The sequence below is a fragment of the Zea mays genome, chromosome 10 (assembly GCF_902167145.1).
Source record: "Zea mays cultivar B73 chromosome 10, Zm-B73-REFERENCE-NAM-5.0, whole genome shotgun sequence".
Taxonomy (NCBI): Eukaryota; Viridiplantae; Streptophyta; class Magnoliopsida; order Poales; family Poaceae; genus Zea; species Zea mays.
Window position 1 is genome coordinate 10687439 of NC_050105.1, and position 25464 is coordinate 10712902.

The following is a 25464-nucleotide window of genomic DNA, read 5'->3' on the forward strand; positions in this document are numbered from 1 at the left end:
GCTCAAGCCAAGTCAAACCAGCTCACGGGCCGAGCATCTTTATCTAGCCAAGTAGATAAGCCGAGCCGTCGTTTCCAGCCCTACCGGTACGGATTGAAGCCGGTACAATACAACCTGCGTAAGTAGCCAGGCCCAATCTCCCAGCCCAAAGTCCCATCCCATTGCTCGTTCTGTCCCTTCGTTCACAACCTCCTCCACGACCAAACGATCCGGGTTCCAGCGGCGGCGGCGGCGGCGAAGATGATCATACCGGTGCGCTGCTTCACCTGCGGCAAGGTAACACGTCCCTCCCGATTCGCTCTACAGTTTGCGCGGCCGGTTTGGGTTAGGTTAGTTCCTCTAGGGTTTGGTTCGAGTCGCGCAGCGACAACTCGGTACCCCTCTGGGCCTGCAGCACTCACCGCGAGCACCGCTTGCTAGGCTGTCAGCCACGTCTCGAGCATGTGGGGAGGATACGTTGTTGTGCTAGCGAGTTGAACTAAGGTGTGTTTGTTTCTCGATATTACAGGTGATTGGGAACAAGTGGGACCTCTACCTCGACCTCCTCCAGGCCGACTACTCGGAAGGGTAAAATCTCCTGTCTTTTCATCTCAGGGCTCTTATATTGTGGTTTTATCACTGCATCTCGAGTGGTGTTTCTGTTGCATCGTGCTGTGGTGTTTTAAGAGGTTTAAAACAAGAAGTTTCTTTTGGTGCTGAGGTAAAGATATGCGATGCTCTGCACAAGTCTGAGTTATGCCAAAGGGATACGGTTTCTATGCTTCTTCTCCCTATATAAATAAACATATCCATTTATAAGTTCTGTCAAAGCAGCCCCTTTCCTAAAATTTGTTATGAATCCTGGCATATGAGATCAATTATGTGTTCTCTTCATTGTGGTAGCTCTTGTTAATTGCAAAACTTTAGTAATCTTTTTTATATTTATAAAATTCGGACTCTATGCTGTTAAGAATATCAATGCAATATGCTGTATATCTTGTTACAGACAAAGATAACCAATAGTGTATTGATCCGTAGTTATTCAATAAGAGATTGTGCGTGTGCATACTGAATTACTGATTTAGCAGCAGTGGCATTGTTTGTGTCCTTGACTATATGCCTGATAACGATTAACAGTTTACTGACCAGAGATCACTGATCTATAGGTAGTTTTCTTTGTACTGCATTAAAAGATTTGTAGCCTCAAAGCTTTAGTTGTATGGTATCAAATTGTCATTGTGTGTCCTCGGTTCGCCTACATGTTATCTTAGTTCAGATTAGCTAAGAATTAAGATGTATATGTCTGTAACTTCAGGGTTTCTCTTTTTGTGCCCTACTAGGATCTCATGCTTAACCTTTTGTTATATTTATACATCCTGAGTGTTGGTGGTTGAAATTAGTCATTACTAATGCTATTTATGTTTAATAGTACATTTTAATTTCATTATTCATGGCAACAGAAATTACCGAAGTTTGTGAAACTTAAACTGTTCTTACCCTGAAACCAACTACTGCCATCCTTACTGAGCGCCCAGGGTTCAGATGAGGCGGCAACCACTGTACCAAAACACCAAAACAAACCTCGAGGTGACATGATACGACCCTGCATAAATGAACAACATGTTTCATAGTACTAAATCCAAATCTATTAAACCAGTGGACACCTGTCGTGGGTGCAGTCAGCTAGGCCATATGGGCTGGGTCATTTAGTATGAAAGGTTCATTAGGATTCTGGTTAGAGATAAGACTAGCCATCTTGCTTGAAACTAGCCTTATTTCTGACACGAGTGCAGATAAGATGGGATAATCCTTTTGAGCTCTGGTCATACTCCAAAACTGCATCTCCTCACTAACTAGTAGCACTCCTGCTAGTTTAGGAAAGAGACCCTAAAACACACACTGGTTGTGGTGGTTACAAATTGGCCATGCTTCTGAGATGACGATGGAGTTGAGCCCCCCTTCCTAGCTTATCCATTCACTCTTGTTTGCAATGTAGCCCATCAATCATTAAAGGAAAACTCATCTATCAACAGTAATCTAAATATACTATAGTATATTACGATTTTGTGCTATGCATCACAGTTGGTAAAGATTTTGACCTACTCAGTTCTCTGAGCATATAAGGTTGTGTCCAGCAGATCGTGCATATGGTCGTGCAGAAACATTATTTTACATTGTAGATAACACTGTTTGCAGAGTAGAGTTTAAAATAGAAGGTGAGATAAGGAACGTGGTAGGAGAGCTGGTGGAGATAGCCTAAGGGCTCCATGTCCTTGTTATTGTGCTTGATTTGTATTTTTCTATCAAGTATCGTTAAAGATTGCCTCTAGTCTGTATTCACAAATTTGTCTTAAACTGGTAGCATTCTCATGATCTCAGTTTCTATGCTTTTCAATTGGCAGGGATGCTCTGGATGCTTTGGAATTGTTCCGCTACTGCTGCAGGCGAATGCTCATGACCCATGTTGACCTCATTGAGAAGTTGCTCAACTACAACAGTAAGTTGAATTATTATTATTTTTTAGCTGCGATTCAAGTTGTGAATTTTCATTTATGGCCGCACCATTTATGGATGTATCGATTTTTTATTTTCAGCACTGGAGAAGACCGAGACAAGTTAAGTGAGCAAGCATATCATGCTCTGAAAGCACTACTGTTTCGCAGTATCATATATATTGTAGGCGGTATGTTGTCTCTTCTCTATCAGGAGAGGATTGTTGTCAGTGTGAACTTGCTTTTGCTCACGAGCATTCAAGGACTGACAGTGCATGTTGCATCTATGCCACGATGTTGGAGATTTTAATCGATATAATAACTGCTAACTAATACTCTCTTTGTCTCTGTCCCAATTTATAATTCGTTTGACCTTTTTACATCAAGTTTGATTGGCTCGTATTATTGCATCGGCCGTATGCATACTCATGTGCTTCGAGGTATACAACGGCCGAAAATGGCCACTCGGTCCGTCGTCGTCGCGAGGTATATACAATGGCCACTCGGTCATGTGCTTCGAGCTAGGCTGTACCTGTACGTGCTGCTATGATTTGATGCGTCCGCATGTGCTTCGCGGTGCAACTTGCGTTGTTCCTAAATCATGCAGCATTTCGCTTCGTTGACTTCCACAGCATTTCGCTTCGTTGACTTCCACAATAGGCTGTACCTGTACGTGCTGCTATTATTCATCTGGGACTGGCATATAGTACGTTCAGATTCTTCATGTTTTGGCCTGATCAGGTGTATTTTTCACCGGATCTCAGTACCCGTTTGGCCTGATCAGGCTATGGCGATATGCAGACGATGTTCAACTTTACTAATCTCTCTCTCTTTTTTTCTGTCCAAACTGTATTATTGCATCCGTTTGTGAATGCACGAATTCATTTGCAAGGAGGAACAAAACTGTGATCAAAGAACAAAGAATCAAAGAGAACGACCGACCTATGTACAGTTGTACACACACACACAAAAATGGCGCGCGATCCCCGCAACTGGGGGATCGAGCAGGCGGCGGATTCGTTCGGCCGCCGGCCGGTCAGCCCTCGAAGCTGGACGAGCGGCTCCATCTCCCCCTGAGGTACTCCTCCAACGACACGGCGGCGGCGGCGGCGAAGATGATCATACCGGTGCGCTGCTTCACCTGCGGCAAGGTAACACGTCCCTCCCGATTCGCTCTACAGTTTGCGCGGCCGGTTTGGGTTAGGTTAGTTCCTCTAGGGTTTGGTTCGAGTCGCGCAGCGACAACTCGGTACCCCTCTGGGCCTGCAGCACTCACCGCGAGCACCGCTTGCTAGGCTGTCAGCCACGTCTCGAGCATGTGGGGAGGATACGTTGTTGTGCTAGCGAGTTGAACTAAGGTGTGTTTGTTTATCGATATTACAGGTGATTGGGAACAAGTGGGACCTCTACCTCGACCTCCTCCAGGCCGACTACTCGGAAGGGTAAAATCTCCTGTCTTTTCATCTCAGGGCTCTTATATTGTGGTTTTATCACTGCATCTCGAGTGGTGTTTCTGTTGCATCGTGCTGTGGTGTTTTAAGAGGTTTAAAGCAAGAAGTTTGTTTTGGTGCTGAGGTAAAGATATGTGATGCTCTGCACAAGTCTGAGTTATGCCAAAAAGGGATACGGTTTCTATTCCTTTTCTCCCTATATAAATAAACATATCCATTTATAAGTTCTGTCAAAGCAGCCCCTTTCCTAAAATTTGTTATGGATCCTGGCATATGAGATCAATTATGCGTTATCTTCAGTGTGGTAGCTCTTGTTAATTGCAAAACTTTAGTAATCTTTTTTATATTTCTAAAATTCGGACTCTAGGCTGTTAAGAATATCAATGCAATATGCTGTATATCTTGTTACAGACAAAGATAACCAATAGTGTATTGATCCATAGTTATTCAATAAGAGATTGTGCATGTGCATACTGAATTACTGATTTAGCAGTAGTGGCATTGTTAATTGTTTGTGTCCTTGACTATATGTCTGATAACGATTAACAGTTTACTGACCAGAGATCACTGATCTATAGGTAGTTTTATTTGTACCGCATTAAAAGATTTGTAGCCTCTAAGCTTTATTTGTATGGTATCAAATTGTCATTGTGTGTCCTCGGTTCGCCTACATGTTATCTTAGTTCAGATTAGCTAAGAATTAAGATGTATATGTCTGTAACTTCAGGGTTTCTCTTTTTGTGCCCTACTAGGATCTCATGCTTAACCTTTTGTTATATTTATACATCCTGAGTGTTGGTGGTCGAAATTAGTCATTACTAATGCTATTTATGTTTAATAGTACATTTTAATTTCATTATTCATGGCAACAGAAATTACCGAAGTTTGTAAAACTTAAACTGTTCTTACCCTGAAACCAACTACTGCCCATCCTTACTGAGCACCCAGGGTTCAGATGAGGCGGCAACCACTGTACCAAAACACCAAAACGAACCTCGAGTTGACATGATACGACCCTGCATAAATGAACATGTTTCGTAGTACTAAATCCAAATCTATTAAACCAGTGGACACCTGTCGTGGGTGCAGTCAGCTAGGCCATATGGGCTGGGTCATTTAGTATGAAAGGTTCATTAGGATTCTGGTTAGAGATAAGATTAGCCATCTTGCTTGAAACTAGCCTTGTCTCTGACACGAGCGCAGATAAGATAGGATAATCCTTTTGAGCCCTGGTCATACTCCAAAACTGCATCTCCTCACTAACTAGTAGCACTCCTGCTAGTTTAGGAAAGAGACCCTAAAACACACACTGGTTGTGGTGGTTACAAATTGGCCATGTTTCTGAGATGACGATGGAGTTGTTGATCCCCTTCCTAGCTTGTCCATTTACTCTTGTTTGCAATGTAGCCCATCAATCATTAAAGGAAAACCCATCTATCAACAGTAATCTAAATATACTATAGTATATTACGATTTTGTGCTATGCATCGCAGTTGGTAAAGATTTTGACCTACTCAGTTCTCTGAGCATATAAGGTTGTGTCCAGCATATCGTGCATATGGTCGTACAAAACATTATTTTAAATTGTAGATAATATTGTTTGCAGAGTGGAGTTTAAAATAGGAGGTGAGATAAGGAATGTGATAGGAGAGCTGGTGGAGATAGCCTAAGGGCTCCGTGTCCTTGTTATTGTGCTTGATTTGTATTTTTCTATCAAGTATCGTTAAAGATTGTCTCTAGTCTGTATTCACAAATTTGTCTTAAACTGGTAGCATTTTCATGATCTCAGTTTCTATGCTTTTCAATTGCCAGGGATGCTCTGGATGCTCTGGAACTGTTCCGCTACTGCTGCAGGCGAATGCTCATGACCCATGTTGACCTCATTGAGAAGTTGCTCAACTACAACAGTAAGTTGAATTATTATTTTTTTTAGCTGCGATTCAAGTTGTGATTTTTCATTTATGGCCGCACCATTTATGGATGTATCGATTTTTATTTTCAGCACTGGAGAAGACCGAGACAAGTTAAGTGAGCAAGCATATCATGCTCTGAAAGCACTACTGTTTCGTAGTATCATATATATTGTAGGCGGTATGTTGTTTCTTCTCTATCAGGAGAGGATTGTTGTGAGTGTGAACTTGCTTTTGCTCTCGAGCATTCAAGGACTGACAAGGGCATGTTGCATCTATGTTACGATGTTGGAGATTTTAATCGATATAACGGCTAACTAATACTCTCTGTGTCTCTGTCCCAATTTATAATTCGTTTGACCTTTTTACATCAAGTTTGATTGGCTCGTGTTATTGCATCGACCGTATGCATACTCATGTGCTTCGAGGTATACAACGGCCGAAAATGGCCACTCGGTCCGTCGTCGTCGCGAGGTATATACAACGGCCATATGCATACCGCATACGCATGTTCTTCGAGCTAGGCTGTTCGTGCTGCTATGATTTGATGCGTCCGCATGTGCTTCGCGGTGCAACTTGCGTTGTTCCTAAATCATGCAGCATTTCGTTTCGTTGACTTCCACACCGTTGGGTTATTATTCATCTGGGACTGGCATATAGTACGTTCAGATTCTTCATGTTTTGGCCTGATCAGGTGTATTTTTCACCGGATCTTATAATACACGGGCAATATTTACTCTCCTGCAAAAGTTGTAGAAGCGGCAGTGATGCGTCTGCGTCAGTCTGGGCAGCGGGTAGGCAGGCTATGCAGACGGTGTTCAACTTTACTAATCTCTCTTTTTTTTTTCTGTCCAAACTGTATTATTGCATCCGTTTGTGAATGCACGAATTCATTTGCAAGGAGGAACAAAACTGTGATCAAAGAACAAAGAATCAAAGAGAACGACCGACATATGTACAGTTGTACACACACACACACACAAATGGCGCGCGATCCCCGCAACTGGTGGATCGAGCAGGCGGCGGATTCGTTCAGCCGCCGGCCGGTCAGCCCTCGAAGCTGGACGAGCGGCTCCATCTCCCCCTGAGGTACTCCTCCAACGACACGGCGCTGCCGACGGACGAGGCGTCGTTGTCGTCGTCGTCCACGATGTCGCGCAGGGCGAGGTTGATGTAGGACTGGATGTCGCCGCCCTTCTCCTCCGGCGAGGTGGCGGCGCCGCAGCCGTGGCGCCGGCCGTCGATGTCGTTGTCGCCGGGCACGCCCACCTGCGACTTCGCCCATGCGACGGCGTCGCCGTCGCCGGCCAGCAGCTTCACCACCTGAAGCCGAAGCGCAGCGGCACGTCAGCGTAATGGACGGGATATATGTATGCGTTGAGTTCGTTCAGAAGTGGGACAGTATATTACATTGCTCATGGTCGGCCGGTGCTGGTGCGCTCGCCGGATGCACAGCGCAGCAGCGAGGGCCATCCGCTCGACCTCGCCACCGTCGCCGCCCGTCGCCGGTAGCGGTAGGTTGGGGTCGACGAGGTCCATGACCTTTCCGCCCTGTATGACGGAGTTGGCCCACATCACGAGGCTCCCCTTGCCCCTGGGCCCGCCGGCGCTCACCGGCTTCCTCCCGGAGACGAGCTCCAGGAGCACGACGCCGAACGCGTACACGTCCATCTTCTCGCTCACCTTGCCGTGCATGAAGTACTCCGGAGCAAGGTATCTGCCATGCCAAGAGAGACATCCACGTTCGTCAGCTGATTATTGTGTTTAGATAGTAGGACCGAAAAGATGACCGAAAAGCGCTGCGCACCCGAATGTTCCCGCGACGTCGTCGCCGGTGACCTGCGCTGCCGCGTCGTCCGCCCATATCGCGAGGCCGAAGTCACACAGCTGCATCATCGTACGAGCAAACAGAACAGAAGAGGGGGCTCAGCTCAAGCCACGCGCGCCAAATTAACAAATACACCTCTTCATTCAGTCGTCCGTCACAGGACCTGAAGAAGAAGAACGTGTGCGTCTGCCGAAACGCCGGATATGCACGCGGGTTCCTCTCCTCACCTTGGGCTCGAAGTCGGCGGCGACGAGGATGTTGGACGACTTGACGTCCCGGTGGATCATGGGCCGGCGGTGCCCTTCGCCGCCGTCGCCGTGGAGGTACTCGAGGGCGCGCGCCACGCCGGCCGCCACCTTGCACCTCTCCGGCCAGCCTAGCGCTACCCCACCACCGCCCTTGCCAGGTGCTTGCACCCCGCCGCCGTGCCCGTGCAGCGCCTCCTCCAGGCTGCCTCGCGGCATGTAGTCGTACACGAGCATCAGCCTGTCCCTGCCGCCGTCGACGCAGAACCCGACGAGGGACATGGCGTTCTCGTGCTCCACCGAGCTGAGGACGTCGACCTCCGACGCGAAATCCTTGACCACGTCCTCCGATGGTTTCAGGACCTTCACCGCGAGCTCCTTGCCTCCTTCGGTACACCCCCTGTAGACCCGGCCGGCGCCGCCTTTCCCAACAAGGCGATCTGCACGGCAAAATCAATTCAAATCAATCCATCATCGATCGCTCAGCTCGATTTATCTGAAAACAAGTTCTTTTTTCCCCAAGTCTCTCGGCATTGCAATGGACGTACGGTCGGTACCTGGAGAGAAGCCATTGGTGATCTTGGCTAGGTCGCTGTGCCTGAACACTGTGTACTTGGACGAGTACTTGTCTCTGAGCGAGGCCAGCTCCTCCGGAACCTGTTTCTCATCGGATCTCTGGTCGGAACAACACCTGGTCGGCAGCTGCATGGCCCACTCAACCACAGATACCTCTGACAGCTCCGGCAACGCAGGCATGCTGTCTTTCTTCAGGAGAGGCCAGCCGGCGGACACCTTAGGTGACGATGACGACTCCTGCCCGTGGCACGACGACCTCACCGTACCCGGCGCCAGCGTCACTCTCGGCGAGACCAGGGCGCTCATCGCCTGGGACATGTTCCGGCGAGCCGACCGGCCGACGTCGCCGATCGCCATGTCGTCCTGGGACTTGTCTCCCGCCGCCGTCCTCGCGTCCAGGATCTTGCGGTACAGCCGCCGCGGCGTCTCGACCACTGCACCGACCAAATGCAAAATGTAAGCGTAAATCCAGATGGAACAACAGAACCATGGCAGCAGCAGTAGCGCGCGCGCGCACACACCTGCGCTGTAGGGGCTGAGCAGCAGCTGGTGGTGGTGCTGCACTGGATCTCTGCGGTACACGACGGCGCCGTTGCTGACCGCGGTGACCATGCAGCTCGGGGGCACTCTCTTGGCGCAGTACCTCGCGACGGCGGTGGCGGTGGCGGACGATCTGACGAAACGTACGCACGAACAGAACAGGGTTACGGCATCTGACTGAGCGTTTTAATCTGCAATGCGGAAGAGGCGGAGCGGAGGAGCGCGTGCGGGTTCGGTACGGTACCCGGAAGGCCTGGAGCTCCTGGTGACGCCGAGGACGAGGTGCGCGGCGGCGCAGGAGGTGGCCTCGGCCACCAGGGCCTTCTTGATGGACGGCCCCTCGCAGAGCTTGAGCTCTAGGTCGATCTGGTTGCGCTCGCAGAACCCCCGGTACGCGCCGAGCACGGAGGCGAGCGAGTCGCTGGCTCTCGTCCTGTCCTCCTCCGCCGCGGCCATTTCTCCTGCGCGGCCGGCGAGCACGAGAAACAGAGCAACCAACCAACCGATGTCAGGAACCGGCCGGCGGGGAGTAAAGTAAAGTAAAGTAAGCGAAGCGAGGGCGGTGTACTGTCGCGGGGAGAGATGCGCGCACCGTCTGCGGCGACCGTGGATACGTGGAGCGCGACGACGCGGTCGCCGGCGGCGGCGGCCTTGACGAGCGCCCAGGTGAGCAGCTCCCTGCCGGCGGCGTCCCGGCGCAGGGCCACGAGGACCGTCCTCCTCCTCCCGCCGCCCATGCCCACGCACCCCAGCGGCGACGGCGCGCACCTCGTGATAGAAAGCGTCCTGAGCTTCATGGCTGGTTGACTCGGTTGATCCCCTGGGAATGGGAGTCCGTTCGTGCGCTGCTCTGCTCGACGCTGCTTCGCTGGACGATGGAGGGAGGGCCGGTGGCGGTTGCGTTTTTATATGAGGGGGGACCGGGGGAGAAGGCCGGCCCGGAAGAGGGAGCTGAAGCTGAGGGGAGGCCCCTGGTACCGCTGCCGTGGCAACCAAGCTGGCTGCGCGGGCGCCGGGAATTTTTAAAGCGCTGCCGCTGCTGGCCGCCCCGCCTCTGGTCTGGCTGGCCTCTGCCGCGGGTGGGGTGTTGGAGTCGGGACGACGCAGGCTGCACGCCGCGCGGCTTGCGGGCGGTCGCATCCACCGTCCAGCAGCCTCCAGCGCTGCCGCCGCCGCGCGCGACCGGCCGTCCGATCTGCGCGCCGCTACTGTTGATTGTGCCGTTATTCTGAATGGGCCCGGTTGACCTCCTATTTATTGGAGGTAAAAGTACAAGTTATGGAATAATCTACCGACACATGCAACCTGACGTGCTAGCAATATTAAAGGCATCTCTAATAGCCTGCTTGCTTAGGGCTACCTTATGATTTTTTGAATCGGATAGGGCTGTCCGCAACGTGGAGGTAAGGCTCTCTCTCCCCCTCGTTCTGGCGTGTGCCTCTCTCTCCCTCTAAACATTGTTCACGTGAGTCCACTTTTAATTGTTAGTAGATAAAAAATTTATAATAGATGAAAAGTATGTATAAAAAATGATATTTTATAGTGTAGTGGGATATAGAGGGAGTATTTAGGGGGAACCGCTGCGGGAGATGAAAAAATAGGGGATGAAATGTTGATGATGTGACCCAAAAAAGTGATATAGAGGAAAAATTTAGGGGGAACGGTTGCGGATAGCCTAAGAGACTAACATAGAGTATAGACATTCTTGCACATTTTGGAAAAATGTATTTCTCTCTCACAACAAGATATCCGGACAGTCTAATAACAAAATTTGAAGCACTTTCTAGATATTGGTTAATTCGTGGGATCCAAACAGGATATGTAGTATTTTTATCAGCTATTCCATAACAACCTTAGCTTTAAATACATACATATGAAAAATATAAATATTAATAACATCAAACAAATATGATTAGATTTTTATAACATATTTTTTTATATTGAATCGATTTGATGTCATTAATAATAATAATAATAATAATAATAATAATAATAATAATAATAATAATGATAATAACCATTTCTAAATGCTTGAACCATGTTCGTTGTGGCTTGCTGCAATTTCTACGATATTTTATCTCTATAGATTGCAGCTGCAACAGTCCGAATAGCTGTTGTAGCTTGCAGCTGTACTGTAGGGCAGCAAAACATGCTGGGTCCAACAAAAGTTATGTTAGTTTAGAATAAAACCAATGCATCACTCTTTGTAGGACAGAGGTAATATTGGAACTCTGAAAAAAAACTTAGGCCACATTAATGTGTTTAGTCGTGGGACAGACCAAAATTGAAAATGAGATGGACTCTGGTTTAAGGGATGAAATGATCTCTAGTCGTGTTTGGTTAGAGGATGAGACAATCACTATTTTTTGTTTGGTTTGATGGATAAGTGAAAGGGAAATGTGCCCTTGGGCCATTTCTAAGTATTTTGGTGATTGAGTGCAAACACAAGTGCTTAAATGTGAAAATATGCACATAGATGAACAAAGTGCAAATCACAAGTAAAGGTATGTTTCTAAGCCTTAGTACATTAGTTTTGTGTACTAACATCTTGTCTAAGTGTTAGAAACAGGAGAAAGAAGAAAAGAAAAGAAGTGGAGAGTGGCTGTGTACAGCCAAAGGTTGCTTCGGACTGGGGCACCGGACTGTCCGGTGTGCACCGGACAGTGTCCGGTGCGCCAGACCAGCACAGAGCAAACCAGCCGCTCTCGGGTTTTTCTCCGGCGACTTCGGCTAAAATTCACCGGACTGTCCGGTGTGCACCGGACTGTCCGGTGAGCCAACGGTCGGCCGGGCCAACGGTCGGCCGCGCGATCGGCGCGCGACACGTGGCCGAGCCAACGGTCGAGAAGGGGCACCGGACTGTCCGGTGTGCACCGGACATGTCCGGTGCGCCAACTGTGCGCAGATCTGACTCAGACAGCAACGGTCGGATGCGCTGTTTAAGGAAACAAATCGGGCACCGGACAGTGTCCGGTGTGCACCGGACTGTCCGGTGCGCCACGGGACAGAAGGCAAAGATGGCCTTCTAGATTTGTTCCCAACGGCTCCTAGCTGCCTTGGGGCTATAAAAGGGACCCCTTGGCGCATGGAGGAGTACACCAAGAATTCCTACAACTCTTCTAAGCACCAAGACATCAATCTCACGCATTCGTTTCATTGTGATAGCATATAGAGCTCTTGTGGAGTTGTGAACTCTTTGTGTTGCGTTGCGAGCTCTTGTTGCGACTTGTGTGCGTGTTGTTGCTCTGATTTTCGAGTCTTGTGTGCGTTGCTCATTCCCACCTTACTCCGTATTTCTTTGTGAACTCAATTGTAAGGGCGAGAGACTCCAAGTTGTGGAGATTCCTCGCAAACGGGAAAAGATCAAAGGAAAGAAAAACACCGTGGTATTCAAGTTGATCATTGGATCACTTGAGAGGAGTTGAGTGCAACTCTCGTCCGTTGGGACGCCACAACGTGGAGTAGGCAAGTTCTGTACTTGGCCGAACCACGGGATAACCACCGTGTCAACTCTGTGATTGCTTTCTTGTGGTTATCGTGTTTTGAGTTCTCTCTAGCCACTTGGCAATTACTGTGCTAACGCTTAATCTAAGTTTTGTGGCTATAAGTTTAAGTTTTTACAGGATCACCTATTCACCCCCCCTCTAGGTGCTCTCAATTGGTATCGGAGCCGTTCTCTTCAAGAAAGGGACTAACCGCCCGAAGAGATGGATCCTAAGGGGAAGGGAATTGTGATCAACGACAAGGAGAAGGAGTCCTTCGTCAACGAGCCAAGGGATGACAAGTCCAACGACTCGGGCGCGGGCCACAGGCACAAAGATGGGAAGAAGAAGAAGACAAGGCGCATCAAGGAGATCGTCTACTACGACAGCGACGAGTCCTCTTCTTCCCAAAAGGACAACGACGATCACGACAAACAAAAGACGGTTAACTCAAACTTTTCTTTTGATTATTCGCGCATTCCACATAGCTCAAATGCTCATTTGCTCCCCATTCCACTTGGCAAGCCTCCTCACTTTGATGGAGAGGACTACGGATTTTGGAGTCACAAAATGCGTACTCACCTATTTTCTCTCCATCCAAGCATTTGGGAGATTGTAGAAAGTGGAATGAAATTTGATAGCTCGGATAGCCCTTCATTTATTAATGAACAGATCCATAAAAATGCACAAGCTACTACTGTGTTGCTAGCCTCTCTGTGCAGGGATGAGTATCACAAGGTGAGCGGCTTGGACAATGCCAAGCAGATTTGGGACACCCTCAAGATCTCTCATGAGGGGAATGATGTCACCTTACTCACCAAGATGGAGTTGGTGGAGGGCGAGCTCGGACGATTTGCGATGATAAGGGGCGAGGAGCCGACACAAACATACAACAGGCTCAAGATCCTTATCAACAAAATAAGGAGCTACGGAAGCACGCGATGGACGGATCACGCCGTCGTCCGCCTAATGCTAAGGTCATTTACCGTTCTTGATCCTCACTTGGTGAACAATATTCGTGAAAATCCTAGGTATATCAAGATGTCGCCCGAAGAAATTCTTGGAAAATTTGTGAGTGGGCGAATGATGATCAAGGAGGCAAGGTACGTGGACGACGCGTTGAATGGTCCAATCCATGAGCCTCAACCCATTGCTCTCAAGGCAACAAGAAGCAAGGAAACGCTACCCAGCAAGGTGGCGCAAATTGAGGCGGCCGGTCTTAATGATGAAGAGATGGCCCTCATCATCAAACGGTTCAAGACGGTGCTAAAGAGTCGCAATGGACAGCCGAGCAAGACTAAGACCAAGGGAAAGCGATCATGCTTCAAATGCGGTAAGCTTGGTCATTTTATTGCTAACTGTCCGGATAATGAAAGTGACCAGGAAAAGGGGAACAAAAGAGAGAAGAAGAAGCACTACAAGAAGGCCAAGGGCGAAGCACATATCGGAAAGGAGTGGGATTCGGACTGCTCCTCCTCCGACTCCGACAATGAAGGACTCGCCGCCACCGCCTTCAACAAGTCATCTCTCTTCCCCAACGAGCGTCATACTTGCCTTATGGCAAGGGAGAAGAAGGTAAGTACTCGAGATACCACTTATGCTTCTTCTAGTGATGATGAATCTAGTGATGAAGATGAAATTGATTATTCATGCTTGTTTAAAGGTCTAGATAGAACCAAGGTAGACAAAATTAATGAATTGATTGATGCCTTGAATGATAAGAACATACTTGTAGAAAAGCAAGAGGATTTGTTGTATGAAGAACATGATAAATTTGTTAGTGCACAAAATTCTCTTGCTCTAGAAATTAAAAGAAATGAAATGCTTTCTTGTGAATTATCTTCTTGCCATGAGACAATTTCTAAATTAAGAAGCATTAATGACGATTTGAATGCTAAATTAGAAGTATCAAATAAATCTAACTCTTGTGTAGAACATGTTGTAATTTGTACTAGGTGTAAGGATTTTGATGTTAATGCTTGTAGTGAACACTTAGTTTCAATTTCAAAACTAAATGATGAAGTGGCTAGTCTTAATGCTCAACTTAAGACTAGCAAAAGTGATTTTGAAAAACTAAAATTTGCTAGGGATGCCTACACGGTTGGGAGACATCCCTCAATTAAGGATGGGCTTGGCTTCAAGAGGGAAGCCAAGAACTTAACAAGCCATAAGGCTCCCATTCCCGCCAAGGAGAAAGGGAAGGCCCCTATGGCTACTAGTGCTAAAAGGAACCATGCCTTTTTGTATCATGATAGAAGACATACTAGAAATGCAAATAGGAGTTATGATGCTTTTGACTCATATGTTTATGATTCTCATGCCATGTTTGCTCCTAGTTCTTCTTATGTGAATAATAGAAATGTTACTAGGAAAAATGTTGTTCCTAAAAAGAATGTTATTCATGCTCCTAGGAAAGTAGCAAATGAACCTTCTACCATTTATTATGCTTGCAATGCACCCTTTGCTATTTGTAGAAAGGATAAGAAGGTAATTGCTAGAAAGTTAGGGATAAGATGCAAGGGAGATAAAACTTGCATTTGGGTCCCTAAGGATATATGTGCTAACCTTGTAGGACCCAACATGAGTTGGGTACCTAAGACCCAAGCCTAAATTTGCCTTGCAGGTTTATGCATCCGGGGGTTCAAGCTGGATTATCGACAGCGGATGCACAAACCATATGACGGGGGAGAAGAAAATGTTCACCTCCTACGTCAAGAATAAAGATTCCCAAGATTCAATCATATTCGGTGATGGGAATCAAGGCAAGGTAAAAGGGTTAGGTAAAATTGCAATTTCCAATGAGCATTCTATTTCCAATGTGTTTTTAGTAGAGTCTCTTGGTTACAATTTACTATCTGTTAGTCAATTGTGCAACATGGGGTATAACTGTCTATTTACTAATGTAGATGTGTCTGTCTTTAGAAGAAGTGATGATTCACTAGCTTTTAAGGGTGTATTAGACGGCAAGCTTTACTTAGTTGATTTTGCAAAAGAAGAGGCCGGTCTAGATGCATGCTTAATTGCTAAGACTTGCATGGGCTGGCTGTGGCATCGCCGCTTGGCACATGTGGGGATGAAGAACCTTCACAAACTTCAAAAGGGAGAACACGTGATAGGATTGACTAATGTAAAATTCGAAAAAGATAGACCTTGTGCAGCTTGTCAGGCAGGTAAACAAGTGGGAGGAGCACATCACAGCAAGAATGTGATGACCACTTCAAGACCCCTGGAGCTGCTGCATATGGACCTCTTCGGACCCGTCGCCTATCTGAGTATAGGAGGAAGTAAGTATGGTCTAGTAATTGTTGATGACTTTTCCCGCTTCACTTGGGTGTTCTTTTTGCAGGATAAGTCTGAAACCCAAGGGACCCTCAAGCGCTTCCTCAGGAGAGCTCAAAATGAGTTTGAGCTCAAGGTGAAGAAGATAAGAAGTGACAACGGGTCCGAGTTCAAGAACCTTCAAGTGGAAGAGTTTCTTGAGGAGGAAGGGATCAAGCACGAGTTCTCCGCTCCCTACACACCACAGCAAAATGGTGTGGTAGAGAGGAAGAACAGGACGCTAATCGACATGGCGAGGACGATGCTTGGAGAATTTAAGACCCCCGAGCGGTTTTGGTCGGAAGCCGTGAACACGGCTTGCCACGCCATCAACAGGGTCTACCTTCACCGACTCCTCAAGAAGACGTCGTATGAACTACTAACCGGTAACAAACCCAATGTATCTTACTTTCGTGTATTTGGGAGCAAGTGCTACATTCTAGTGAAGAAGGGTAGAAATTCTAAATTTGCTCCCAAAGCTGTAGAAGGGTTTTTGTTAGGTTATGACTCAAATACAAAGGCGTATAGAGTCTTCAACAAATCATCGGGTTTGGTTGAAGTCTCTAGCGACGTTGTATTTGATGAGACTAATGGCTCTCCAAGAGAGCAAGTTGTTGATCTTGATGATGTAGATGAAGAAGATGTTCCGACGGCCGCTATACGAACCATGGCGATTGGTGATGTGCGACCACAGGAACAAGAAGAGCAAGATCAACCTTCTTCCTCAACTATGGTGAATCCCCCAACTCAAGACGATGAACTGGTTCATCAACAGGAGGCGTGTGATCAAGGGGGAGCACAAGATGATCTTGTGGTGGAGGAAGAAGCGCAACCGGCACCTCCAACCCAAGTTCGAGCGATGATTCAAAGGGATCATCCCGTCGACCAAATTCTGGGTGACATTAGCAAGGGAGTAACTACTCGATCTCGATTAGTTAATTTTTGTGAGCATTACTCCTTTGTCTCTTCTATTGAGCCTTTCAGGGTAGAAGAGGCCTTGCTAGATCCGGACTGGGTGTTGGCCATGCAAGAGGAGTTAAACAACTTCAAGCGCAATGAAGTTTGGACACTGGTGCCTCGTCCCAAGCAAAATGTTGTGGGAACCAAGTGGGTGTTCCGCAACAAACAAGACGAGCACGGGGTGGTGACAAGGAACAAGGCTCGACTTGTGGCAAAAGGTTATGCCCAAGTCGCAGGTTTGGACTTTGAGGAGACATTTGCTCCTGTGGCTAGGCTAGAATCAATTCGTATCTTGCTAGCATATGCCGCTCATCATTCTTTCAGGTTGTTCCAAATGGATGTGAAGAGCGCTTTCCTCAACGGGCCAATCAAGGAGGAGGTGTACGTGGAGCAACCCCCTGGCTTCGAGGATGAACGGTACCCCGACCATGTGTGTAAGCTCTCTAAGGCGCTCTATGGACTTAAGCAAGCCCCAAGAGCATGGTATGAATGCCTTAGAGATTTCTTAATTGCTAATGCTTTCAAGGTTGGGAAAGCCGATCCAACTCTTTTTACTAAGACTTGTGATGGTGATTTGTTTGTGTGCCAAATTTATGTCGATGACATAATATTTGGTTCCACTAACCAAAAGTCTTGTGAAGAGTTTAGCAGGGTGATGACGCAAAAATTCGAGATGTCGATGATGGGCGAGTTGAACTACTTCCTTGGGTTCCAAGTGAAGCAACTCAAGGACGGCACCTTCATCTCCCAAACGAAGTACACGCAAGATCTGCTAAAGCGGTTTGGGATGAAAGACGCCAAGCCCGCAAAGACTCCGATGGGAACCGACGGACACACCGACCTCAACAAAGGTGGTAAGTCTGTCGATCAAAAAGCATACCAGTCAATGATAGGGTCTTTACTTTATTTATGTGCTAGTAGACCGGATATTATGCTTAGCGTATGCATGTGTGCTAGATTTCAATCCGATCCTAAGGAGTGTCACTTAGTGGCGGTGAAGCGAATCCTTAGATATTTAGTTGCTACGCCTTGCTTCGGGCTCTGGTATCCAAAGGGGTCTACCTTTGACTTGGTTGGATACTCAGACTCCGACTATGCTGGATGTAAGGTCGATAGGAAGAGTACATCGGGGACGTGCCAATTCTTAGGAAGGTCCCTGGTGTCATGGAACTCTAAGAAACAAACATCCGTTGCCCTATCCACCGCTGAGGCCGAGTATGTTGCCGCAGGACAGTGTTGCGCGCAACTACTTTGGATGAGGCAAACCCTTCGGGACTTTGGCTACAATCTGAGCAAAGTCCCACTCCTATGTGATAATGAGAGTGCTATCCGCATGGCGGAAAATCCTGTTGAACACAGCCGCACAAAGCACATAGACATCCGGCATCACTTTTTGAGAGACCACCAGCAAAAGGGGGATATCGAAGTGTTTCATGTTAGCACCGAGAACCAGCTAGCCGATATCTTTACCAAGCCTCTAGATGAGAAGACCTTTTGCAGGCTGCGTAGTGAGCTAAATGTCTTAGATTCGCGGAACTTGGATTGAATTGTAGCATACATGTGTTTATGCCTTTGATCATGTTCATTCTGCATTTTGTTGTTTATTGTGGTGCTCAAGTTGTACAAACACTCCCTGGACCTCACAAGTCCGTTGCAAAGTGATGCACAGTTTTAGGGGGAGATGTGTTACAACTTGACCCTTTGAGACTAACCATATGCTTGAGTTTGTTTGACTTAGTCTTGAAGGAGAATTGAAAGGGAAAAGGTGGACTTGGACCATGAAAGACTTCCACTGCACTCCGATGAGAGGGTAACTAATTCCAAGTTCATCTCATGAACTCTTATTGCCATTTGATCTTAATTGAAGATTTTTGTGAGGCAATGGGGTTAAAGGGCCAAGATTGATCCCGTTTTGGTGCTTGATGCCAAAGGGGGAGAAAATAAAGGCCAAAGTGATAAATGGATCAGCTACCACTTGCGAGATTTTGGAAATAGTAGAATAGAGCTTTGTTTTGTCGAAACTCTTTTATTGTATCTCTTGTCAAAAGTTGGCTTCTTGTGGGGAGAAGTATTGATTATGGGAATTAGGGGGAGTTTTTGAAATCTTTGATCAATCTCTGTTGGAATGACTCTCTTTATGCTTCAACATGTGTGTTTGACTTAGAGATAGAGATTTGAGTTTGATTTGCAAAAACAAACCAAGTGGTGGCAAAAGATGATCCATATATGCCAAAATTGAATAAAACTCAAAGTCAGTTTTTATTTAAAGTGATTTTGCACTTGTTCTAGTTGCTCTATGTTGTGTTGGCATAAATCACCAAAAAGGGGGAGATTGAAAGGGAAATGTGCCCTTGGGCCATTTCTAAGTATTTTGGTGATTGAGTGCAAACACAAGTGCTTAAATGTGAAAATATGCCCATAGATGAACAAAGTGCAAATCACAAGTAAAGGTATGTTTCTAAGCCTTAGTACATTAGTTTTGTGTACTAACATCTTGTCTAAGTGTTAGAAACAGGAGAAAGAAGAAAAGAAAAGAAGTGGAGAGTGACTGTGTACAGCCAAAGGTTGCTTCGGACTGGGGCACCGGACTGTCCGGTGTGCACCGGACAGTGTCCGGTGCGCCAGACCAGCACAGAGCAAACCAGCCGCTCTCGGGTTTTTCTCCGGCGACTTCGGCTAAAATTCACCGGACTGTCCGGTGTGCACCGGACTGTCCGGTGAGCCAACGGTCGGCCGGGCCAACGGTCGGCCGCGCGATCGGCGCGCGACACGTGGCCGAGCCAACGGTCGAGAAGGGGCACCGGACTGTCCGGTGTGCACCGGACATGTCCGGTGCGCCAACTGTGCGCAGATCTGACTCAGACAGCAACGGTCGGATGCGCTGTTTAAGGAAACAAATCGGGCACCGGACAGTGTCCGGTGTGCACCGGACTGTCCGGTGCGCCACGGGACAGAAGGCAAAGATGGCCTTCCAGATTTGTTCCCAACGGCTCCTAGCTGCCTTGGGGCTATAAAAGGGACCCCTTGGCGCATGGAGGAGTACACCAAGAATTCCTACAACTCTTCTAAGCACCAAGACATCAATCTCACGCATTCGTTTCATTGTGATAGCATATAGAGCTCTTGTGGAGTTGTGAACTCTTTGTGTTGCGTTGCGAGCTCTTGTTGCGACTTGTGTGCGTGTTGTTGCTCTGATTTTCGAGTCTTGTGTGCGTTGCTCATTCCCACCTTACTCCGTATTTCTTTGTGAACTCAATTGTAAGGGCGAGAGACTCCAAGTTGTGGAGATTCCTCGCAAACGGGAAAAGATCAAAGGAAAGAAAAACACCGTGGTATTCAAGTTGATCATTGGATCACTTGAGAGGAGTTGAGTGCAACTCTCGTCCGTTGGGACGCCACAACGTGGAGTAGGCAAGTTCTGTACTTGGCCGAACCACGGGATAACCACCGTGTCAACTCTGTGATTGCTTTCTTGTGGTTATCGTGTTTTGAGTTCTCTCTAGCCACTTGGCAATTACTGTGCTAACGCTTAATCTAAGTTTTGTGGCTATAAGTTTAAGTTTTTACAGGATCACCTATTCACCCCCCCCCTCTAGGTGCTCTCAATAAGTAGGGATGGATTGATCACGTCATTTGTTTGGTTAGATGGATGGGAGAGAGACACGAGTAATAAATGTGTATGCCCAATTTTGAGAGACAATTGGGGACGATATCAAATGGTAATATGATGGTCCTGTCCTAACCCTGGCTCTGAACCAAAAAAATTTATCTAAGGGATCGTCTTATCCCATCCTGTTCCACCATTGCAACCATATATCTTTGCGTGTTCTCTTCCATACATTTTTCTGTCACAACACATTTCATACAGTGAAGGAAAGTTAAAGGCATAGATTGTTTGCCATAACATAGTCGATCATCCTATGCTACTGCACGAGACTTTACAAGAGTAATAATGCTAAAACTTAAATATAAGTTAGCACCAAAAAATAACCTTTGCGTGAGTTTTGTGCATTTTCTAATTCAACAAATACACACATACTTTGCAATAATATTTATATACTCGTATTTTGTAACTAGGTCTATAAGATCGACCATGGGATGTTTTTATTTTATTATGTGAGGACTTTTATTATGTAAAAGGGGTGTCCCTAGTAAGAGTGTTGTTCAAACGTAAACAATGTGTTCCCCCCCATAGATGTCTTTTGTTATGTTGCTAAATCGTATAGATATTTGTGGTATATATAACAAATGGAAGGCTGACGTGTATGATTTCTTAAATAACCAACATCCAGTATAAATTTAAGAGGTTTTTACACTTCTCCCATTAGTCTGTATACTTTGCTCAGATCTACCCCTCCCTCATTTCTCTACCCAGTTTTACCCTCCCACCTACACACAGTGCTCAGCATTGACCTTACGGACCTATTCCGTCCATTACCGTCCTTACAAGTGGGACCGCTCGCCTTACAAGTGGGACCGCTCGTTCCTGGCAGTGGCAGCTTACAAGTGGGACCGGTACCTTTCCCCTTCGTGAGCTATTACCCACTCTCCAAACTCCATCCCAAATCGACACCAAATCGACACTCCCACTGCCAGGGACGACGCCTGGCCGTGAGAAGACGACGCTCGATCGTGGCCATCCTCGTCGGCGCCCTGCTCGCTGCATCTCCCTTGGCGCGCGCAGCAAGCTGTATCTGTGATGGCGCACGCGGCTGCTGCATCTTCCCTGGGCGCACACGACTAGATCTCCGGCGTGCGCGCTCGCCGTTGATCCTCCACCCCCACCACGCTGATGGCCCGGAGCTGCTGCGCACTGTCACTCGACAACCTTCTTCCCCGAGCAGCAACGACACCCCCCTCAAACACCGACCGTTGGGCACAGCTCGTCCCCGACCACCTGTCGTCGTTGTGGCCCGGAGAAGCCGTCGCTCGCCAGTAATCTTCCCCAAGCAACACCCCTCCACCTCCTCGAGCACCTTCTGACGACTTCGCGAGCACCTGCATCTTCCTTGGGCGCGCGTCTACAGGTCTCCAATCAGCAATTTTCAACGTCGGCCGACACTTAGTGTGGGGTGAGGTTCTCCAATCAGCACCGCTCCCTCAACATCGGTTCTCCTTCCACTAGTAGCAATTTTCACTCGACCACCATCCCAATCTAGAGGTATGTAGCAATTTTCAGACCCCCTTTTTAGACCCCCTGTTACTTGATGTTGGTGCTAGTTTAACGACTAGAATAATTTTGTTGTCAACTAGGATGGATTTAAATACATCTTTTGTGTTGAATGTGAGAAGAAAAACAAGCAGAAGGTTGGATGACAGTGGTAAAAAAGCATATGTTGGTGGTTATGAATTTCACGTGGGTGCGGATGTTACCTGGACTTTGGAACAGTTTAGCAAGGCTATATGTGATCGGTATGCTTGGAATGTTGATGATGAGGTACAATTCAGTTACTTTGACAAGTTTGAGAATAAATCTATGAAAATTAAGAGTGATTTGGATTTATCTCTGATGTTTGCTATGCATCTTGGAGAAAGGTATGTTGTCGTCCAAAATGATGTGGTTATTGGAGGAAGGGCTAATCAGTCAATACACTCTCAACCATCTTTTAGCCAAAGCCATCCAGTGTTGACACTGGACTATAATGTACCTGATGAGGTTGTTTATGATAATGAGGATGAGAGGTTGTATCCAGATTTGGTTAAAAGCCATCCAACATTATTACTAGATATATAACAGACCTGCACAATTTGTGGACACTGACCAAGAAGAGGAAGAGGAGAACATTGACATGGGGATGTCTGGGCATGAAGATGATGAGGACAGACCAGTGATCGATTATGACAAGGACAATCCTTCCCTAGCAGAAGGCACCATATTTCCATCGATGGTTGATTGTCGACATGCACTCGCTACTTATTGCATTAAGGGTGAATATGACTTTGAAATTGACAAAAGTGAGCCAAGTAGGTTGAGAGTGCACTGCACATATGAGATGTGTAGATGGAGGATGCATGCCTCTAAGATGCGAGATAGCACACTCATTCAGGTCAAAGTGAACCCTTTTCCTCACACATGTCCAAGTGTTGAAAGAAAAGAGACTTTGAAGATAACTAAGAGCAGGTGGTGCGCTGATGTAATGTTGGATTGGGTGAGAGACAACCCATGTATTGGTCCAACTGCATTGATAAAGAAGATACATGAGAAGTATAGAATGAAGGTGCCTTACATGAGAGTGTTTTATGGTAAGTAAATGGCTCTAGATAAGATTTATGGTCCATGGAAGGATAGTTTTAAGTTGATGTACACTTTCAAAGCCGAAGTGGAGAAAGCATGTCCAGGAAGTGTTGTAGAGATTGACAAGCACACTGTGCAGTACAAAGTGAGGAAGATGATTATGGAGAAGGAATGCTTTAGAAGGGCTTTTGTTTCATTTAAGGCTTGTTGGAAGGGCTTTTTAGATGGTTGTAGACCATATTTAGCAGTGGATGCAACTGCTTTGAATGGAAGATTTAGAGGACAATTAGTAGCTGCTTGTGCCATTGATGCACACAATTGGCTCTTTCCAGTTGCATATGGGGTGCTAGAGGCTGAATCAGAAGAGAGCTGGAAATGGTTTCTACAGAATTTGCGACTGGTTATAGGTATTCCACATGGATTGGTGATACACACAGATGCATGTAAGGGTCTAGAAACTGCAGTTGAGGAGGTGTTCCCTGGAGTGGAGCATAGGGAATGCATGCGTCACCTTGCAGTTAATTTTGGCAAGATCTTTAAAGGAAAGGTGTACGATGACAACCTGTAGCCTGCATCACTAACCTACAGCCTCAAGAAGCATAATTATCACTTGAGCCAATTGCACGCAGCGAACCCAAAGGTGAAGGATTGGTTCAAAAAGAGTCATTGAAAGTTATGGATGCGAAGCAAATTCAATGAAGTATGTAAGGTAGAATATGTGAATAACAACCTTGCAGAGTCTCTCAATGCAAAAGTTAGAAAAATCAAAGGGCTTCATTTGGTGGAAATGTTGGACAAGATTTCCATCCATAAATCGACTTTCCCCCCTATGCTCTGAGTTCCAGTATCGATAAGAATTCGAGTTCTTATTGTTCTTATGTTATGGTATGAATATACCATACCAATTCGTTATGTATGGATGATGGATGAGATTCCATGGATAGAGAGCCAATTCCAATAGACCGTTCTCGTTCGCGTGCATCCAGCAGGAATTGAACCCGCAAATTTACCAATTATGAGTTGGGTGCTTTAACCATTCAGCCATGGATGCTTAACAGGGATCATCGTACATCGTAAATAACCAATTTTCATATAGAAAGACATATCATAGAAAAATGAAATCAAAAATATTCGGAGATGGCAAATATTCGGAGATGACTATGAAAACACCTCTCCGGATCCTCGAATTGAAAGAGAGACTGAGAGGGATCAAGAATCCTAATTCTCGCTATTTGGAATGGATCCAATTCTATTGAGTCTGACCCATAGTGATCATTTCTCAGATGTTTATGGAAAAGTTTGAGTTACGTTAGAGAATTTCAGATGCAAAGTTTGTTGGCCACAAAATAATCCCTTCTGTGATGAAGAAATTGCTTATGAAAACTAGGGGTTTGAAGATGAAAATGATAAAGCATACGCCATTTGAGGCAGAGGTGATAGCATACGATAGAGAAAAGAGGGAATGGAGGTACCCAGTGAACTTAGAGAAGAGGACATGTAGTTTTGTTTGCATATGATACTTGAACATCTTACTTGTCTACTTGGTCACTGTGATATGGCTTGGGTTTGTAGTGCAGCGGTGCAGGTTCGAATCTCGCGCCTTTTTTCGTTTCCCAACTTTTTGGGCCTTTTTTGCCAATTGTGTCGCCAGCCCAGCTATATTACACGTCAACATTTTTTTACAGCCATATGAGAGCTTATTTCATCCATAATTCATCTGTAGTGCTTACAGCTTACAACTGAACACAAAAAATTCATAGTTCATCCATAGTGCTTACAACTTATTTCATCCATAGTGCTTAGAGCTTACAAATTTCTAGTGCTTACCACATTGGTTCATAATTAAAAGTAAACCAACAAATATCATAAAAGCACAAATGACTAAAATGTAAATAATTTTGTTGAGGTTGCCATTTATCTTCATCAATTCAATTGCTAGAATGTCCAACTTCACAGACACATCTCCTTTATCTGCACCACATAAATCTTCTCCATAATTAGTCACCATCAATTGCGTAGCACCTTGTTCTTGCTCAAAACTGGACCGTGTCTGTTTAGTCATACCACTCAAGCACAACCATTCGATGTACTCATCCATCCACATAAAAAAGTTGCACTTCTTAAGGATCTAATATAACAACACAAAAACCACATAATTAATCTAAAATCACATGACATAAAGGATGAATGATAAACTACGTAAACAAACAAGGGAAATGATCATGAACCTTGCCGGGTTGTGATTTGCTTTCGCACTTCACGAATTCTCTGCCGTAGTTGCCGTTTTCTGATTTTTTCGTCCTGAGCCTAACCAATGGCTCTGACCGGGTGCAATCAGGACACTGGACGAGAGGGACATGGTTGAAGCTGGGAAAACCTTGCACTCTGTTGGATGAGCTCGCACGCGACATTCTCTATGGATGCGGACACTAGGAGCCGGCCGACGTT

At 46.3% G+C, this 25464-nt stretch overlaps 3 protein-coding genes across 3 annotated transcripts; 2 read left to right on the plus strand and 1 right to left on the minus strand.

Annotated features, from left to right (window-relative positions):
* Nucleotides 1–197: 197 nt before the first annotated feature.
* Nucleotides 198–3150, plus strand: LOC113633883 (uncharacterized). Its single transcript, NM_001367353.1, has 4 exons — nucleotides 198–276; nucleotides 509–567; nucleotides 2382–2476; nucleotides 2574–3150. Exons 1-4 carry the CDS (start codon nucleotides 241–243, stop codon nucleotides 2597–2599), a joined length of 216 nt encoding a protein of 71 aa, NP_001354282.1. The 5' UTR covers nucleotides 198–240; the 3' UTR covers nucleotides 2600–3150.
* A 369-nt stretch (nucleotides 3151–3519) lies between these two features.
* On the plus strand, nucleotides 3520–6150 carry LOC100281783 (DNA-directed RNA polymerase II 8.2 kDa polypeptide). The gene is made up of 4 exons (NM_001367352.1): nucleotides 3520–3622; nucleotides 3855–3913; nucleotides 5735–5829; nucleotides 5925–6150. Exons 1-4 carry the CDS (start codon nucleotides 3587–3589, stop codon nucleotides 5948–5950), a joined length of 216 nt encoding a protein of 71 aa, NP_001354281.1. The 5' UTR covers nucleotides 3520–3586; the 3' UTR covers nucleotides 5951–6150.
* Nucleotides 6151–6627: 477 nt separating this feature from the next.
* LOC103642297 (probable receptor-like serine/threonine-protein kinase At5g57670) lies at nucleotides 6628–10014 on the minus strand. The gene is made up of 8 exons (XM_008665610.3): nucleotides 9614–10014; nucleotides 9266–9482; nucleotides 9003–9154; nucleotides 8463–8915; nucleotides 7888–8345; nucleotides 7640–7719; nucleotides 7243–7549; nucleotides 6628–7155 (listed from the first exon to the last, which is right to left on the minus strand). The coding sequence occupies exons 1-8, from the start codon at nucleotides 9816–9818 to the stop codon at nucleotides 6880–6882; spliced, it is 2148 nt and encodes a 715-aa protein (XP_008663832.1). The 5' UTR covers nucleotides 9819–10014; the 3' UTR covers nucleotides 6628–6879.
* Between the last annotated feature and the right edge of the window lie 15450 nt (nucleotides 10015–25464).

Bases quoted from the DNA above. Each gene is read 5' to 3' on its own strand.
- LOC113633883 (NM_001367353.1), top strand. From the start codon at position 241: ATGATCATACCGGTGCGCTGCTTCACCTGCGGCAAG. The intron at 277-508 runs GTAACACGTCCC...TCGATATTACAG, and splicing joins GCTGCTTCACCTGCGGCAAG to GTGATTGGGAACAAGTGGGA. The intron at 2,477-2,573 runs GTAAGTTGAATT...TTTTATTTTCAG, and splicing joins GAAGTTGCTCAACTACAACA to CACTGGAGAAGACCGAGACA.
- LOC100281783 (NM_001367352.1), top strand. From the start codon at position 3,587: ATGATCATACCGGTGCGCTGCTTCACCTGCGGCAAG. The intron at 3,623-3,854 runs GTAACACGTCCC...TCGATATTACAG, and splicing joins GCTGCTTCACCTGCGGCAAG to GTGATTGGGAACAAGTGGGA. The intron at 3,914-5,734 runs GTAAAATCTCCT...TTCAATTGCCAG, and splicing joins CAGGCCGACTACTCGGAAGG to GGATGCTCTGGATGCTCTGG.
- LOC103642297 (XM_008665610.3), bottom strand. From the start codon at position 9,818: ATGAAGCTCAGGACGCTTTCTATCACGAGGTGCGCGCCGTCGCCGCTG. The intron at 8,916-9,002 runs GTGTGTGCGCGC...TGGTCGGTGCAG, and splicing joins GCTCAGCCCCTACAGCGCAG to TGGTCGAGACGCCGCGGCGG. The intron at 7,550-7,639 runs GTGCGCAGCGCT...TTGGCATGGCAG, and splicing joins GACGTCGCGGGAACATTCGG to ATACCTTGCTCCGGAGTACT.